This window comes from Eriocheir sinensis, chromosome 15, assembly GCF_024679095.1.
Source record: "Eriocheir sinensis breed Jianghai 21 chromosome 15, ASM2467909v1, whole genome shotgun sequence".
Taxonomy (NCBI): Eukaryota; Metazoa; Arthropoda; class Malacostraca; order Decapoda; family Varunidae; genus Eriocheir; species Eriocheir sinensis.
Genome location: NC_066523.1, coordinates 2317034 through 2332033, shown reverse-complemented (window position 1 = coordinate 2332033; position 15000 = coordinate 2317034). Strand labels below are relative to the sequence as shown.

At 43.0% G+C, this 15000-nt stretch overlaps 1 protein-coding gene across 1 annotated transcript in view; it reads left to right on the top strand.

Moving 5' to 3' along the window:
* Positions 1–15000, top strand: part of LOC126998768 (insulin gene enhancer protein ISL-1-like) — a 58394-nt gene that overhangs the window by 8087 nt on the left and 35307 nt on the right. Inside the window, 1 exon segment of the mRNA XM_050860793.1 lies at positions 12964–13050. Within this exon segment, the coding sequence (XP_050716750.1) occupies positions 12964–13050 (87 nt within the window).

Below are 15000 nucleotides of genomic sequence, written 5' to 3'. Positions count from 1 at the left end.
TTGGTGAGAGAAAATTATCGAAAGAAGCGAAAAATGCTAATAATGATAATAAGCTGGATGTGGAAAGTGAAACGGCGGAGAAGAGGAGAGAAAATAAATAATGCAAAAATGTTAGAGAAATAGTAATGATCATAAACTGAAATAAATTATGAAACTTGAGCTGAAACGGGAACAGAAAATGGGAAAAAGCGAGGAGAGGAAAAAAACAGCGAATGAAAAGAGTGAAAAAAAGGCAAAATATCGAAAAAGAAACTGAAATAAATTATGAAACGAGATGAAACGGGAACAGAAAATGGGAAAAAGCGAGGAGAGGAAAAAAACAACGAATGAAAAGAGTGAAAAAAAGGCAAAATATCGAAAAAGAAACTGAAAATAAATTATGAAACTGGACGCGGAAAATTGAGCTGAAACGGGAACAGAAAAAGGGAAAAGCGAAGAGAGGAAAACACTACAAATAAAGAGACTGAGACAAAAAAACAGACAGACAAAATATCGAAACAGAAACTGAAAATAATAGATTGAAACTGGACGCGGAGACTTGAGCTGAAACGGGAACAGAAAAAAGGAAAAGACGAAGAGGAAAAAACTACAAATGAAAAGAATGAGAGAAAAAAACAAGTAGGCAAAATATTGAAAAAGAAACTGAAATAAATTATGAAACTGGACGCGGAAACTTGAGCTGAAACGGGAACAGAAAAAGGGAAAAGGCGAAGAGAGGAAAACACTACAAATAAAAAGACTGAGAGAAAAAAAACAGACAGACAAAATATCGAAAAAAGAAACTGAAATAAATTATGAAACTGGACGGGGAAACTTGAGCCGAAACGGGAACAGAAAAAGGGAAAAGGCGAAGAGAGGAAAAAAACTACAAATCGAAAGAGAAAAAAGGCAAAATATCGAAAAAGAAACTGAAGTAAACTATGAAACTGGACACGGAAACTTGAGCTGAAACGGGAACAGAAAAAAGGAAAAGACGAAGAGGAAAAAAACACTACAAATGAAAAGAGTGAGAGAAAAAAAAAACAGACAGGCAAAATATCCAAAAAGAAACTGAAAACAATAGACAGAAACTGGATGCGAAAACTACGATAGGTCAAAGGAAGCGACGAAAAAGAAAGAAGAGAGGAAAAGAAACTGAAATAGGAGAATGTTAGTGAAAAAATAATACTCAAAGAAACTGGAAATAATAGATTGAAACTTGAAGCAGACGTTACGATAGAGAGATCAAAGGAAGCAAATAAAAAGAAATAAAGAAAAGAAACTAAAATAAAAGAATGTTAGTGAAAAAAATAATACTCAAAGAAACTGGAAATAATATAAATCTGCATGCGGAAATATGTGTGTGTGTGTGTGTGTGTGTGTGTGTGTGTGTGTGTGTGTGTGTGTGTGTGTGTGTGTGTGTGTGTGTGTGTGTGTGTGTTTCGTATTTTTCTTAATCATCTGTTTCCTTCCCTTCCTTCCCATCTTTGCCCTCTTCTCCTCTTCCTCCTCTTCTTCCTCCTCCTCTCCGCCATCTTTTCCGTATTGCCACCACCACCACCAATACTACTACTACTACTACTTCTACTACTACTACTACTACTGCTGCTACTACTACTACTACTACCATTGAGTCATAAATAGCTCCTCCTTCTCCTCCTCCTCCTCCACTTCCCCTTCGCCTCCCCTCCACTTCATCACCACCATCACCGCCACTCCGCCGCCTTCAACACCACTCCACGTCCATCATCTTTTGGGCGGCACGTGTGTGTGTGTGTGTGAATGTGTGTGTGTGTGTGTGTGTGTGTGTGTGTGTGTGTGTGTGTGTGTGTGTGTGTGTGTGTGTGTGTGTGTGTGTGTGTGTGTGTGTGTGTGTGTGTGTGTGTGTGTGTGTGTGTGTGTGTGAGTGTGTGTGTGTGTGTGTGTGTGTGTGTGTGTGTGTCTTATAGATAAATATAGCGAGAGAGAGAGAGAGAGAGAGAGAGAGAGAGCATAATTATGAGCTAAGTGACATCTTGTGCTCTCCCTCTCTCTCTCTCTTTCTCTCGCTCACTCTCTCACTCACACCACGCCATAACACTTATTTGTCCCCGTCTCTCTCTCTCTCTCTCTCTCTCTCTCTCTCTCTCTCTCTCTCTCTCTCTCTCTCTCTCTCTCTCTCTCTCTCAAATCGGAAAGAAAACAAACACAAACACTGAGTTGGATTTTTAGTCAAGAACGGCGGAAAGATTATCAAAGGAAAGTGTGTGTGTGTGTGTGTGTGTGTTGAGGGGTGGGTGGGAGATCGAGAGAATGAGAGAGGAAAGGAAGTAAAATGTGGAACAGAAAAGAGAGAGAGAGAGAGAGAGAGAGAGAGAGAGAGAGAGAGAGAGAGAGAGAGAGAGAGAGAGAGAGAGAGAGAGAGAAAGGAAATAAAGGAAGGAAGTAGAAATGAGGAGGGATAAATAAAGAGGGAGAAGGAAAGAGAGAGGGAGAAAAGGGAAAGAAAGAGCGAAGAGAGAAAAAATGAGAGAGGGAGAACGAGGGGAATGAAAAGGGAGGAAAAGTGAAAAAGGGAGGAAGCAGAGGAGATGAGAGGGAGAGAGAGAAAAATAAATAAAGGTAATATGTGTGTGTGTGTGTGTGTGTGTGTGTGTGTGTGTGTGTGTGTGTGTGTGACTCGTAAAGTAACTTATAATGTAGTTTAAAGAATGCAGTGAAGAGGAGGAGGAGGAGGAGGAGGAGGAGGAGGAGGAGGACAAAAAGTGGAGGAAGATGTGAAGGTGAACCGATTAGCTAAAAAAAAAAAAGGAAAATAAAAGAAAGAAAAAAAGGAAGGAATGTTGGAGGAATGATGAGAGAGAGAGAGAGAGAGAGAGAGAGAGAGAGAGAGAGAGAGAGAGAGAGAGAGAGAGTGAGAAACATTCCACTGGTCATCCCTTGTCACTAAGCTGTTGTTGTTGTTGTTGTTGTTGTTGTTATCGATTATTCAGGTTTCTTTGTTAACACCTGAGCTACATAATTATAGAGGTGTGTGTGTGTGTGTGTGTGTGTGTGTGTGTGTGTGTGTGTGTGTGTGTGTGTGTGTGTTGTGATGTAGGAAGATAGACAGACAGACGGACAGACACACTTCTCTCTCTCTCTCTCTCTCTCTCGTTCTGTGTTTTCTTTTCCTTCTTTTTTTTCTTGACCTTTTTCTTACACTATTAATTTATTTTATTTTCTGCTTTTCTCTTTATTATTTCTTTATCATTTTTCCTTCTTTTTATTCCTTCCTTTCCTTCCTTCCTTTCCTCTCCTCTTCTGTCATGTATATATCTCTTTTTTTTTTCCTTTTACTTTCTTCAGATTTCTCTCTCTCCACCTTTTAAACTGTTTTGCCAATCGATTTTCTTCTATTTTTCCTCCCACTGTTATTTCTAGTACTTTTTTTTATCATACCTTCCTTTTTTCTCTTCCCTTTCTCCTTTTTCTCCCTTTCCCTCCTTTCTCTTCTGCCCTTCATCTTTTAAATTTGTACCAATTGATTTCCTTCTTTTCCCTCTTTGTTATTTTCTAGTACTTCCTTATCACTCCCTCTTTTTCCTTCCTTTCCTTTCTTTCCTTTCCTCCTTAATTCATCCTTGCTTCCTTATTCAGCTTCTTTCCTTCCTTCTCTCAATCCCTCTCTCCATTCCAGTTTCTGCATCTTCATTTCCTTCCTTTCCTTTCATTTCCCTCATCCGTCTCTTCCTTTCCTTTCTTTCCTTTCCTTTATCCTTGCTTTCTTATTCAACTTCTTTCCTTCCTTCTCTCATTCCCTCTCCATTCCTGTTTCTTCTTCTTCATTTCCTTCCTTTCCTTTCATTTTCCTCATCCCGTCTCTTCCTCCCTTTCCCATCTCTCTCCATTCCTGATTCTTCCTTCTCTCCCTTCCTCCCTTCCCTCCCTCCCTTGACCTAACACTCTTATTACAAACGATTTTCCTGTGTTTTCCTTACCATCAGCGAAGAGAGGGAGGGACACACACACACACACACACACACACACACACACACACACACACCTCAGTTTTCTTAGGTTAGGACAGAGAGGGCAAGATAGAAGATTTGAGAGAGAGAGAGAGAGAGAGAGAGAGAGAGAGAGAGAGAGAGAGAGAGAGAGAGAGAGAGAGAGAGAGAGAGAGAGAGAGAGGAAAGAAAACAAGAACTGGAGAACTGGAGATAAAAAAAGTAGTAGTAGTAGTAGTAGTAGTAGTAGTAGTAGTAGTAGTAGTAGTAGTAGAAGTAGTAGTAGTAGTAGTAGTAGAAACCTCAGCAGACAGACAGACAGACGGACGGGTACTAAAAACTAGTCTAATACACGTACGCAGAGGTATCTTTACTACTACGTGTTCTCTACCGGTCTCTCTCTCTCTCTCTCACGTCATTATGCTTTCATGGTTGTCGATTTTCAGTGTTTTTCCTCTCAACGGCTTAGGGGGGGAGGGAGGGGAGGGGAGGGGAGGGGAGGGAAGGGAAGAGGAGGGAGGGGGGGGGGATGGGAAGGGAAAAAAACGAAAAGATATAATGGAAAGGAATAAGGGAAGAAAGGGAAGGGAAGGGAAAGGGAAAGGAAGGGATGGGATGGGAAGGAAAGGGAAGCAAAGGGAAGAAAGGGAAGGGAAGAACAGAGATGGGATGGAAAGGGAAAGGAAGGAATGGAATGGAAAGGAAAGGGTTAGGAGGATAAGAGAAAGGAAGGGAAGGGAAGGAAAAGGAAGAGAAAGGGATGGAATGGGAAGGGATAGAGAGGGATGGGATGTGGGATGGGAAGGGAAGGGAAGGGAAGGGAAGGGAATGGGATGGGAAGGGATGGAGAGGGATGGGATGTGTAGGGAATGGAAGGGAAGGGAAGGGCAGGGGAGGGGAGGGAAAGGGATGGAATGGGAAGGGATGGAGAGGGATGGGATGTATAGGGAAGGGAAGGGAAGGGAAGGGATGGAGAAGGATGGGATGTGTAGGAAAGGGAAGGGGAGGGGAGGGGAGGGGAGGGAAAGGAAGGGGAAGAAAAAGGAAGGAAAGTGATGGGATGGAAAGTTTCTATTTCTCTCTCTCCTTCTTTTATCTCTCTTCTTTTCCTTCCCTTCCCTTCGCTTTCTTCTCATATCTCTTTACTATACATCATTTTCTATTCCCTTCCTTTCCCTTCCCATTCTCTTTCACTTCTCTTTTATTCCGTTTCTCTTTCTCTTCTCTTTTATCTCTCTTATCTTCTCTTCCTTCCCTTCCCTTCCCTTTCTTCCCATATCCCTTTTTCTTATATCATTCTCCATTCTCTTCCCTTCCCGTCCCTTCCCTTCCCTTCTCTTCCTTTCCCATCCTCTTTCCTGTCTCTCCTTTTTCATTTTTCTACTTTCCAATTCTCTCTCCTTTTATCTCTCTTATCTCTCAGTGTTCTTGATAATGGCGGTCAATTTATGGGTTCAATTATCACCTCAATTCACCGTTTACTTGATCCTTCGGGCGCTATCTTAATCTTATCTTTCTCGCTCTCTAATTGGGGGCCGCTGATTGGCTATCTTTAACGCGTTACCGGCCAATCACTGCTGTTAATGGGTCCTTTCTCATGTGGCTTATCTTACCTGTTCTTTATCTTATCTTGGGACAATCTATCTCTTCCTTATCTTTGCTTTTGTTAGCGGTGAGAGTTGGTTGCTGTCTTAATCGTGTTAGGAGTCAATCACTGTTGTTTTTCTTTTTCTTTTTTTACTTAGGTTATCGTTTTTATCTTATTTTCTTTATCTTATCTTCGTTCAATCATTCCAACTATTTTTTGTTTTTATTTTTATTTTGTGTTGATTGCTTGTTTTGATTGTGATACTGAACAATCAATGATGTTTGGATTTTCTTACTTATGCAATCGTTATATTACTTTATTTTTTCTTTCCTTTATATGATCACTCTATCTTCTTATCTATTCTCTTTCTTAGGATGCGCGCGTCATACTCTGTTATCGATTCCTTTAATTTTTTCCCCCTTGTATCTGTGCGTGTTGAATGGGGGTCACGAATGTACTAACCATCTCTGCTGTTAATCCTTTTTTTTTTTTACAGCCCGCTAGAAAGAAAGCCCGCTAGAAAGAAAGCCCGCTAGAAAGAAAGCCCGCTAGAAAAAAAGCCCGCTAGAAAAAGAAAGCCCGCTAGAAAAAAAGCCCGCTAGAAAGAAAGCCCGCTAGAAAAAAAGCCCGCTAGAAAAAGAAAGCCCGCTAGAAAAAAAAGCCCGCTAGAAAAAGAAAGCCCGCTAGAAAGAAAGCCCGCTAGAAAGAAAGCCCGCTAGAAAGAAAGCCCGCTAGAAAGAAAGCCCGCTAGAAAGAAAGCCCGCTAGAAAGAAAGCCCGCTAGAAAGAAACCCCGCTAGAAAAAAAAGCCCACTAGAAAGAAAGCCCGCTAGAAAAAGAAAGCCCGCTAGAAAGAAAGCCCGCTAGAAAGAAAGCCCGCTAGAAAGAAAGCCCGCTAGAAAAAAAGCCCGCTAGAAAGAAAGCCCGCTAGAAAGAAAGCCCGCTAGAAAGAAAGCCCTAGAAAGAAAGCCTGCTAGAAAGAAAGCCTGCTAGAAAAAAGCCTGCTAGAAAGAAAGCCTGCTAGAAAAAAAGCCCAGAAAGAAAGCCCGCTAGAAAAAAAGCCCGCTAGAAAGAAAGCCCGCTAGGAAAAAAGCCCGCTAGAAAAGAAAGCCCGCTAGAAAGAAAGCCCGCTAGAAAAAAAGCCCGCTAGAAAGAAAGCCCGCTAGGAAAAAAGCCCGCTAGAAAAAAAGCCCGCTAGAAAGAAAGCCCGCTAGGAAAAAAGCCCGCTAGAAAAAAAAAAGCCCGCTAGAAAGAAAGCCCGCTAGAAAGAAAGCCCGCTAGGAAAAAAAGCCCGCTAGAAAAAAAAGCCCGCTAGAAAAAAAAGCCCGCTAGAAATAAAACCCGCTAGAAAAAAAGCCCGCTAGAAAAAAAAAGCCCGCTAGAAAAAAAAGCCCTCTGTTATCTTATCTCCCTCTCGCTTACCTTGTGTGGCAGAGCGAGTGTTGGTTGGATCTTATCACGCTGTTGGCGAACCAGTTTAGTCAATGTCCCTTTGTTTACTTAGTCAAGCATTGTTTCCCTTATTTCCATCCCTCATTGCCACCTAGTTATGTTATCTTGCCTTCTGTGTCTTTGCCTAACCTCTCGTGTGTGTGTGTGTGTGTGTGTGTGTGTGTGTGTGTGTGTGTGTGTGTGTGTGTGTGTGTGTGTGTGTGTTCACTGGTCCATCTTATCTTATCAGGTCAGTTAATGTCCCTTTATTTACGTATTCAAATGCTATTATCCTGATCTCCTTCCCTTATCTCCCCCGAAGTATCCTTATCTATCCTTATCTTTGCCTGCTTAAGTGTAAAAAACAGTGTGGATGAGTGAAGGAAAGCGTAAAAAGTGTGAATCAATGAATGAATGAAATCTATGAATGAAAATATGTGATGAAAAGCGACAATTAGTGAATGAAAGTGTGTGTGTGTGTGTGTGTGTGTGTGTGTGTGTGTGTGTGTGTGTGTGTGTGTGTGTGTGTGTGTGTGTGTGTGAGGGGATGTTATACACGTCTTTCATATTCAATTCATCTATTATTAGCAACAGTTTTTTCTCTCTCTCAGTTAGTGGTTGTTTTTCTATCTCCTTTCAATTTCTGTCCTCTCCTACACTATGATAAAGGGCGAGAGGTTTGGGGAGACAACCATACACGTCTTTCTTCTTTTAATCATCTCTAGTTTACCAGCAGTTTCTTTATTTACGTAGTCACTGGTTGGTCTTCTGTCTGACTTCGATCTCCATTCTCTTCCTTCTAATATAGTGTAGCAGTGTTGTGTTATAGAGGAAGAGGTTTAAGAGAGCTATCATGCACTTTTTTCCTCTTTCAATCATCTCTTGTTTACCAGCAGTTTCTTTATTTACGTAGTCACTGGTTGGTCTTCTGTCTGACTTCGATCTCCATTCTCTTCCTTCTAATATAGTGTGGCAGTGTTGTGTTATAGAGGAAGAGGTTTAAGAGAGCTACCGTACACGTCTTTCCTCTTTCAGTCACCTCTCGTTCACCAGCAGTTTCCATATATTGCAAACTTTACCCATTTACTCAGTCACTGGTTAGTCTTCCGTCTTGCTTCGATCTCCGTTCTCTTCCTTCTTTTACAGTGTGGCAGTGTTGTGTTATAGAGAAAGAGGTTTAAGAGACCTATCATACACTTCTTTCCTCCTTCAATCATCTCTTGTTCACCAGCAGTTCCTTCTTATCTATTGTAAACATTATGTATTTTTTGTATATATTATCTTTATCTATTATTTCTAGGTTGTTTCTTCCTTCCTTCCTTCCTTCGTCTTCCTCCTTTTTCTCATCTCTTTTTTCCTACTTCCTCTTCTTCGTAGCTGTTCTTTCAATTCTCAGTCTATGTTGGCTATTCTATGTCACTAACAGAACCAAAATAAAAAGAAAAAAGGAAGACCACAGAGACGGCATGTGCTAAATTCAAACAAATACAGTCATGCCTTGGTTTACGAACGTTTTAATCCATCTCTGTTACCTTCCTTCTGGTATAGCGCAGCGGGTGTGAGGGCGAGCGAGAGAGCGAGCGTTAGGGAGTGTAAGAAACGCCGTGGAAGGAAATGTATCACCCCCGCCAAGCCTTCTCTGTTATTATTGCAAGGCTTTGTTTATACACACTACTTATTAAAGGGGAACGCCGCGATTAAACTGCCTCTTTCCCGGCGTGTTTATACATAGGTGGTGGTGGTGGTGGTATTGTTGTTGTTGTTGTTATTTTTCTCGTTGGTGTTATCTTATTTTTTTTCCTTTTCTTCCTCTTCCTTCTTTCTTCCTCTTCCTCCCTTCTCTTTTTTTTAATTCCTTCATTTCTCTCGCGGCTTCGTGGCTCCTTTAATTCTTTTTTTTTTTTTTGTGTGTGTGTGTGTGTGTGTGTTATTCCGCTTCCTCCTCCTTCTCCTCCTCCTCCTCCTCCTCCTCCTCCTCCTCTTCCTCGTCATCTTGTCCTCTTCCTTCTTCCTCCTTTTCCTCAACTTTTCCTACTTCCCCTTCTTCGCAATTTTCATCTTCCTTCTTTCTTTCTCTTCCTCCTTCTCCTCCTTCACCTTCAACTACTTCCTCTTCTTCGCAATCTTCCTCTTCCTTCTTTCTCTTCCTCCTCTGTTTCTACTTCCTTCACTTTTCGTATTGTCACTCGCGGCTTCCTGGCTTCTTGAAATGGTGCTAATTTCATTCAATACGTGTCTGTCTTTCTCTACCGTGGTGAGTTGTCGGTTGCGAGCACAGCGGCGAAGGGCTAGCTAGGAACGGCTAGGAGTGTAATAGTCTCTCTTAAGGGACTATTACTCTGGGCAAATTTTCCGTAGATCTTCAGTCAAACCACGATTTCCGCTGGCGTGGTTCTCATATTTCCGTGGTTTTCTGACGTGTCCACGATCTTCCAAAGCTACGGTAGATTTCACTGAAGGACGACGGTATTACTCACCATCATCATCAGCAGCAATAACAAGAAACAATTGAGAACCACGCTAGCGGAAATCGTGGTTTGACTGAAGATCCATGGAAAATATGCCCAGTATAATATCCCCTTTACACGGTTTTTCCCCATTGCTATAGATCATCACCCTCTTGACTTGTTGCGGAGTCTAAGTAATGTTGGGTTCCTGGGGCGGCATTCTTAGACGCCTCCACCTCTCAAGTCATCTCTTTCCAAGGCAAAAATGGAGATTAATCCGGGTTTTTCTCGAGTGTTTTTCAAGATTATGGCACGGAAGAGGGGTCAAACTACCACCGGGGTCATAAATGTATCTCTGGAAATGCCCGATACTCCTTTATAAACCATGTCAAATGTGTGTGTAAGAGGCATGCGTTTGAGAATATGGTCCCTTCTCGTGTTTCTCGTGTCATTTCTTTCCAAGGCAAAAATGGAGATTAATTCGGTTTTCTCGAGCGTTTTTCAAGATTAAGGTACAGAAGAGGGGTCAAACTACCACCAGGGTCATAAATATATCTCTGGAAATGACCGATACCCCTTCAAAAACCCTGTCAGATGTGAGTGTAAGAGGCATGCGTTTGAGAATATGGTTCCTCCTCGTGTATCTCGGTGTAGCGGCCAGGTGCGAAGCGGGGCGAGGATGGAGGAGTAATATACGGGGAGGCGGTCACCAGGGCAGCGTGGGTATAGTCTTGGGCCACTCGGCGATGATTGAACACTGCCAGCTTAATTGGGGCGGCGGTGGTGTTCTCGATATGTAGCTCGCCGCGGTGTTGATATTATTGTTTCCTATTACGGCAGTGAGCGCGGGAAAAGTTGGAAAGTTTCGTTTAGTCGGCGCAACATCTGTGGTCATATGCCGGAGAGAGACAGGAGGGGGAAGGAATTATAGGAGAAGGGAACAGATCCCAGGAGACGGGACACAACCCCCGATTAATACCTGGTACCCATTCACTGCTGGGTGGACAGGGGCGTAGGGTATCGGAAAAGCCGCCCAAATTTTTCCACTCCGCCCGGGAATCGAACCCGGGCTCTCTCGATTGTGAGCCGAGTGTGCTAACCACTGCACCACGAGGCCCCAGAGTGCGGGAGGACCTCTGAGAGTGTACCACTATTAACATTTGCACACATGTTTCTTGTTTTGGGGTTAGTAGAGGCAAGGTTTCTTTTACGTGAGCGGGTAGCGACTTATATATTAAGGTAAGTTTACACTTACGGCGTTTTGGTCACGGTGTGTCACGGCGACTCGCCGTGACCACGCCGCGACCAAAGGTCCATTTTTTGGCATCATTTATTTGAATCCATTTTTTTCTTTTTCTTTCTTTATCTTTTTTTTCTAGTATAGCGGCGATCGCGGGGAGGACTTCTCATAAGCGTGTTTCCTTAATTCACCCTCACACCCTTATGTTATTTATTTATTGTGTTCCGTGTTAGCAGCGGGTTCTATCACAGTGGCGGTTTATTTTATACGATTTGAGGTGCTGTATTTTAATTGTGCCTTTTAATATAGCAGAGAACGCGGGGAGGACTTCTAATATAAGCGTGTATCCTTAATTCACGCTCACACCCTTATGTTATTTCTTTATTGTGTTCCGTGTTAGTAGCGGGTTCTATCACAGTGGCGGTTTATAGTGTACGTTTTGAGATGTTGTATTTTAATTTTGCTTACTAGTATAGCGGAGAGTGCAGGGAGGAATTGTAAGTGTGTGTACTGTGATTCACTTAAATATGTCGTGTTAGTAGCGGGTTCTATCACAGTGGCGGTTTATAGTGTACGTTTTGAGGTGTTGTGTTTTATTTTTGCTTTCTAGTATAACGGAGAGCGCGGGGAGGAATTGTGTGTACTGTGATTCACTTTACGAACACTTATATATCGTGTAAGTAGCGGCTTCTAACACGGTATCGGTTTATATTATGTAAGTATTGAGGTGTTGATATTATTTTTTCCTGCTTTCTCTAGTACAGCGGAGAGCGCGGGGAGGAATTATAAGTGTGTTAGATGATTCACGTTACGCAATCATTTTTTTCATAGCAGAGGAGACAGTTCAAGGGCGTAAAAAAAAAAAGAAAACAATAATGAAAAAAAAAAAGCCCGCTACTTACTGCTCCTAGTCATGTTAGTATCGGTTTCTATCACGGTATCTGTATATTTCAAGGGCGTAAAAAAAAAAAAAAAAACAATAATGAAAAAAAAAAGCCCGCTACTTACTGCTCCTAAAGTCATGTTAGTATCGGTTTCTATCACGGTATCTGTATATTTCAAGGGCGTAAAAAAAAAGAAAACAATAATGAAAAAAAAAAGCCCGCTACTTACTGCTCCTAAAGTCATGTTAGTATCGGTTTCTATCACGGTATCTGTATATATCATTTATTGAGGTGTTGATATGATTTTTTTTCCTGCTTTCTCTAGTACAGCGGAGAGCGTGGGGAGGATTTGTAAGTATTCATGTTACAAACACTTATATATCGTGTAAGTAGCGGCTTCTAACACGGTATCGGTTTATATTTTTGAGGTCTTGATGTAATATTTTTTTTGCTTTCTAGTATAGCGGAGAGCGTGTACTGTGATCCACGTTATGAACACTTATATATCGTGTAAATAGCGGCTTCTAACACGGTATGGTTTATATAATTATGTACGTTTCGAGGTCTTGATATAATATTTTTTGGAGGGCTTTCTAGTACAGCGGAGAGCGTGTACTGTGATCCACGTTATGAACACTTATATATCGTGTAAATAGCGGCTTCTAACACGGTATGGTTTATATAATTATGTACGTTTCGAGGTCTTGATATAATATTTTTTTTGGCTTTCTAGTATAGCGGAGAGCGCGGGGAGGAATTGTAAGTGTGTACTGCGATTCACGTTACGAGTACTTATATATCGTGTAAGTAGCGGCGGTATCGGTTTATATTATGTACGTTTTGAGGTCTTGATATAATATTTTTTGGAGGGCTTTCTAGTATAGCGGAGAGCGTGTACTGTGATCCACGTTATGAACACTTATATATCGTGTAAATAGCGGCTTCTAACACGGTATCGGTTTATATAATTATGTACGTTTCGAGGTCTTGATATAATATATTTTTGGCTTTCTAGTATAGCGGAGAGCGTGAAAATGACGTAAGCGTGTACTGTGATTTACGTTATGAACATTTATATATCGTGTAAGTAGCGGCGGTATCGGTTTATATATATGTACTTTTTGAGGTGTCGATATAATTTTTTTTGCCTTTCTAGTACAGCGGAGAACGTGAAAATGACGTAAGCCTTATATATATGTCGTGTTGATGGTGGTTCTTTCCTCCCCGCGGTATTGTGTCTCTTTCCGTCTCTCCCTCTCTCTCCCTCCTTCCTAGCGGAGCGTGCGAGGCGGACCTAAGAGCGTGTATTCTCGGACCTAAAAGCGTGTATTCTCCATGTATGTTCCGTGTTGGTGTCTAGCGGTTCCCTCCTCGCCGCGGTGTTGTTGTGTGTCCTCTCTATCCGTCTCTCTCTCCCTCCTTCCTAGCGGAGCGTGCGGGGCGGGCGTCGGAGTGCATCAGCCAGGGCGGCATCCTCAATGATAGCACACAGTTGTTCTCCATTATTAAGAACGGTTTGTTACTTTTTTGTTCATTGTTATTAAGTCCCTCTCTCTCTGCCTTCCTCTCTTTACTCTCCTCCGCTCGCTCGCTCGCTCGCTCATCTGGGAGTGCGTGTGCCGGCGGTGTGCGCGGAGAGTGTAAACATCGGCTACTTGTGTTTGTTATTCACCGCGCTATCAATGCTTTCCTTGCTTTCCTATGTTAAATATTATACCTCCCCCCCAGCCCCCCTACAGTGCAAGGAAGCGCACGAGGGGAGGGGTCGGCGATGTGCGCGGAGAATAAAGACTGACTTTAATACTAATCTATACATTGTTATTAACCGTGTTATATCAAAGACTTCCTGGATTTCTTACACGAATCATTGTACTTTTCTCTCTCCTCCCCCTTGAACGTAGATGAGCGCGGGGGCGGAGCGACGTGCTCAGAGTGTGTGAAAGTTGGAAAGTTTCGTTTAGTCGGTGCAACATCTGTGGCCATATGCCAGAGAGAGACAGAAGGGGAAGGAAATATAGGAGAAGGGAACAGATCCCAGGAGATGGGACACAACCTCCGATTAATACCTGGTACCCATTCACTGCTGGGTGGACAGGGGTGTAGGGTATCGGAAAAGCCGCCCAAATTTTTCCACTCTGCCCGGGAATCGAACCCGGGCTCTCTCGGTTGTGAGCCGAGTGTGCTAATCACTGCACCACGAAGCCCCCAGAGTGTGTGAGGCATCAAAGGTGTGCGATAACCCTTGTCACTCACCGTGCTAGCAATACTTTCCTTACCGCATTGTGTATTGCTGTACCTCCTCCCCCCCCCCCTCCCCCTGAGGAACGCGCGGGGTGGCTAGCGATGGGACGTCCGCTACATGTTCATAATGTCACTCCTCAGTGGACGATGCAACTCACCACAGCAAACACAGCGTACTTACAGGGTTACCAAATTGTCGAGTCTGTTTGGGCGTTGGCTCCCGCGGGTCCATTTCTCCCCTCTGCTCTGCCACACAGTCCCAACACCTATGTTTTCCTCTCATATGTTACCTACAGCTTACATATGAGAGGAAGAGACAGGTGTTGGGACTGTGTGGCAGGGCAGAGGGGAGGAAAGGACCCGCGGGAGCCTACGCCAGACCGGCCTCGACATACTTGGAAGACTTTTTTTTTATAGTGTGAGGCAAAATAGTTCCCTGAGTATTCACACGTTAAATAAGAGTTCTTGTGAGTTGGGTGTTCGTGAGAGATTATAACCTTCGACCCAGAAACCGCTGGATAAGAAACCACGCAATCAGTTTTTGGGTCTTATGAGAAATCGCGCAAACAGTCTTGGGTTTTGTTTTAAGGTCGGTATTATAAGACATTTCCGCTTCTCACATCAGCTATTTCTAAAGGTCAAAGAAGGGGTTAATCAGGTTCTAATGAGTGTTTCTTCAGGTTCACGGTACAGAAGAGGGATCAAACTACCACCAGGGTCATAAAGCTAATCCTGGAAATGTCCCAAACTCCTGCGAATGCCTTGTTAAATATGTGAACTTGGGCCCATAGTAAAAACCTTGGTCATCGAGGCGCAGACGTTATCCTCAAACTTTATCTGGCGCTGGTCGGGCCTCACCTGTCCAGTGTCGGCGCCGCCATTACAGGAGGGCTACAGCGTCCCTCGAGGCAGAACAGGGAAGTGTTTTTTTTTTTTTTTTTTTACAGCTAAGGAGACAGTTCAAGGGCGTAAAGAAAAATATATAAAAAAGCCCGCTACTTACTGCTCCTGAATAGAGGTCAAAGGAGTGTCCAAAAAGAGAGGTCAATTTCGGGAGGAGAGGTGTCCTGATACCCTCCTCTTGAGAGAGTTCAAGTCGTAGGCAGGAGGAAATACAGATGAAAAGGTGGTGGCGGAGTGCTTCAGGCAGGCACCGCGGGAGGACATGGACGTGTGTGCTGCTCTCATTACTCTTGTAGTGTTGGTGACGGCCGCTTGACCTA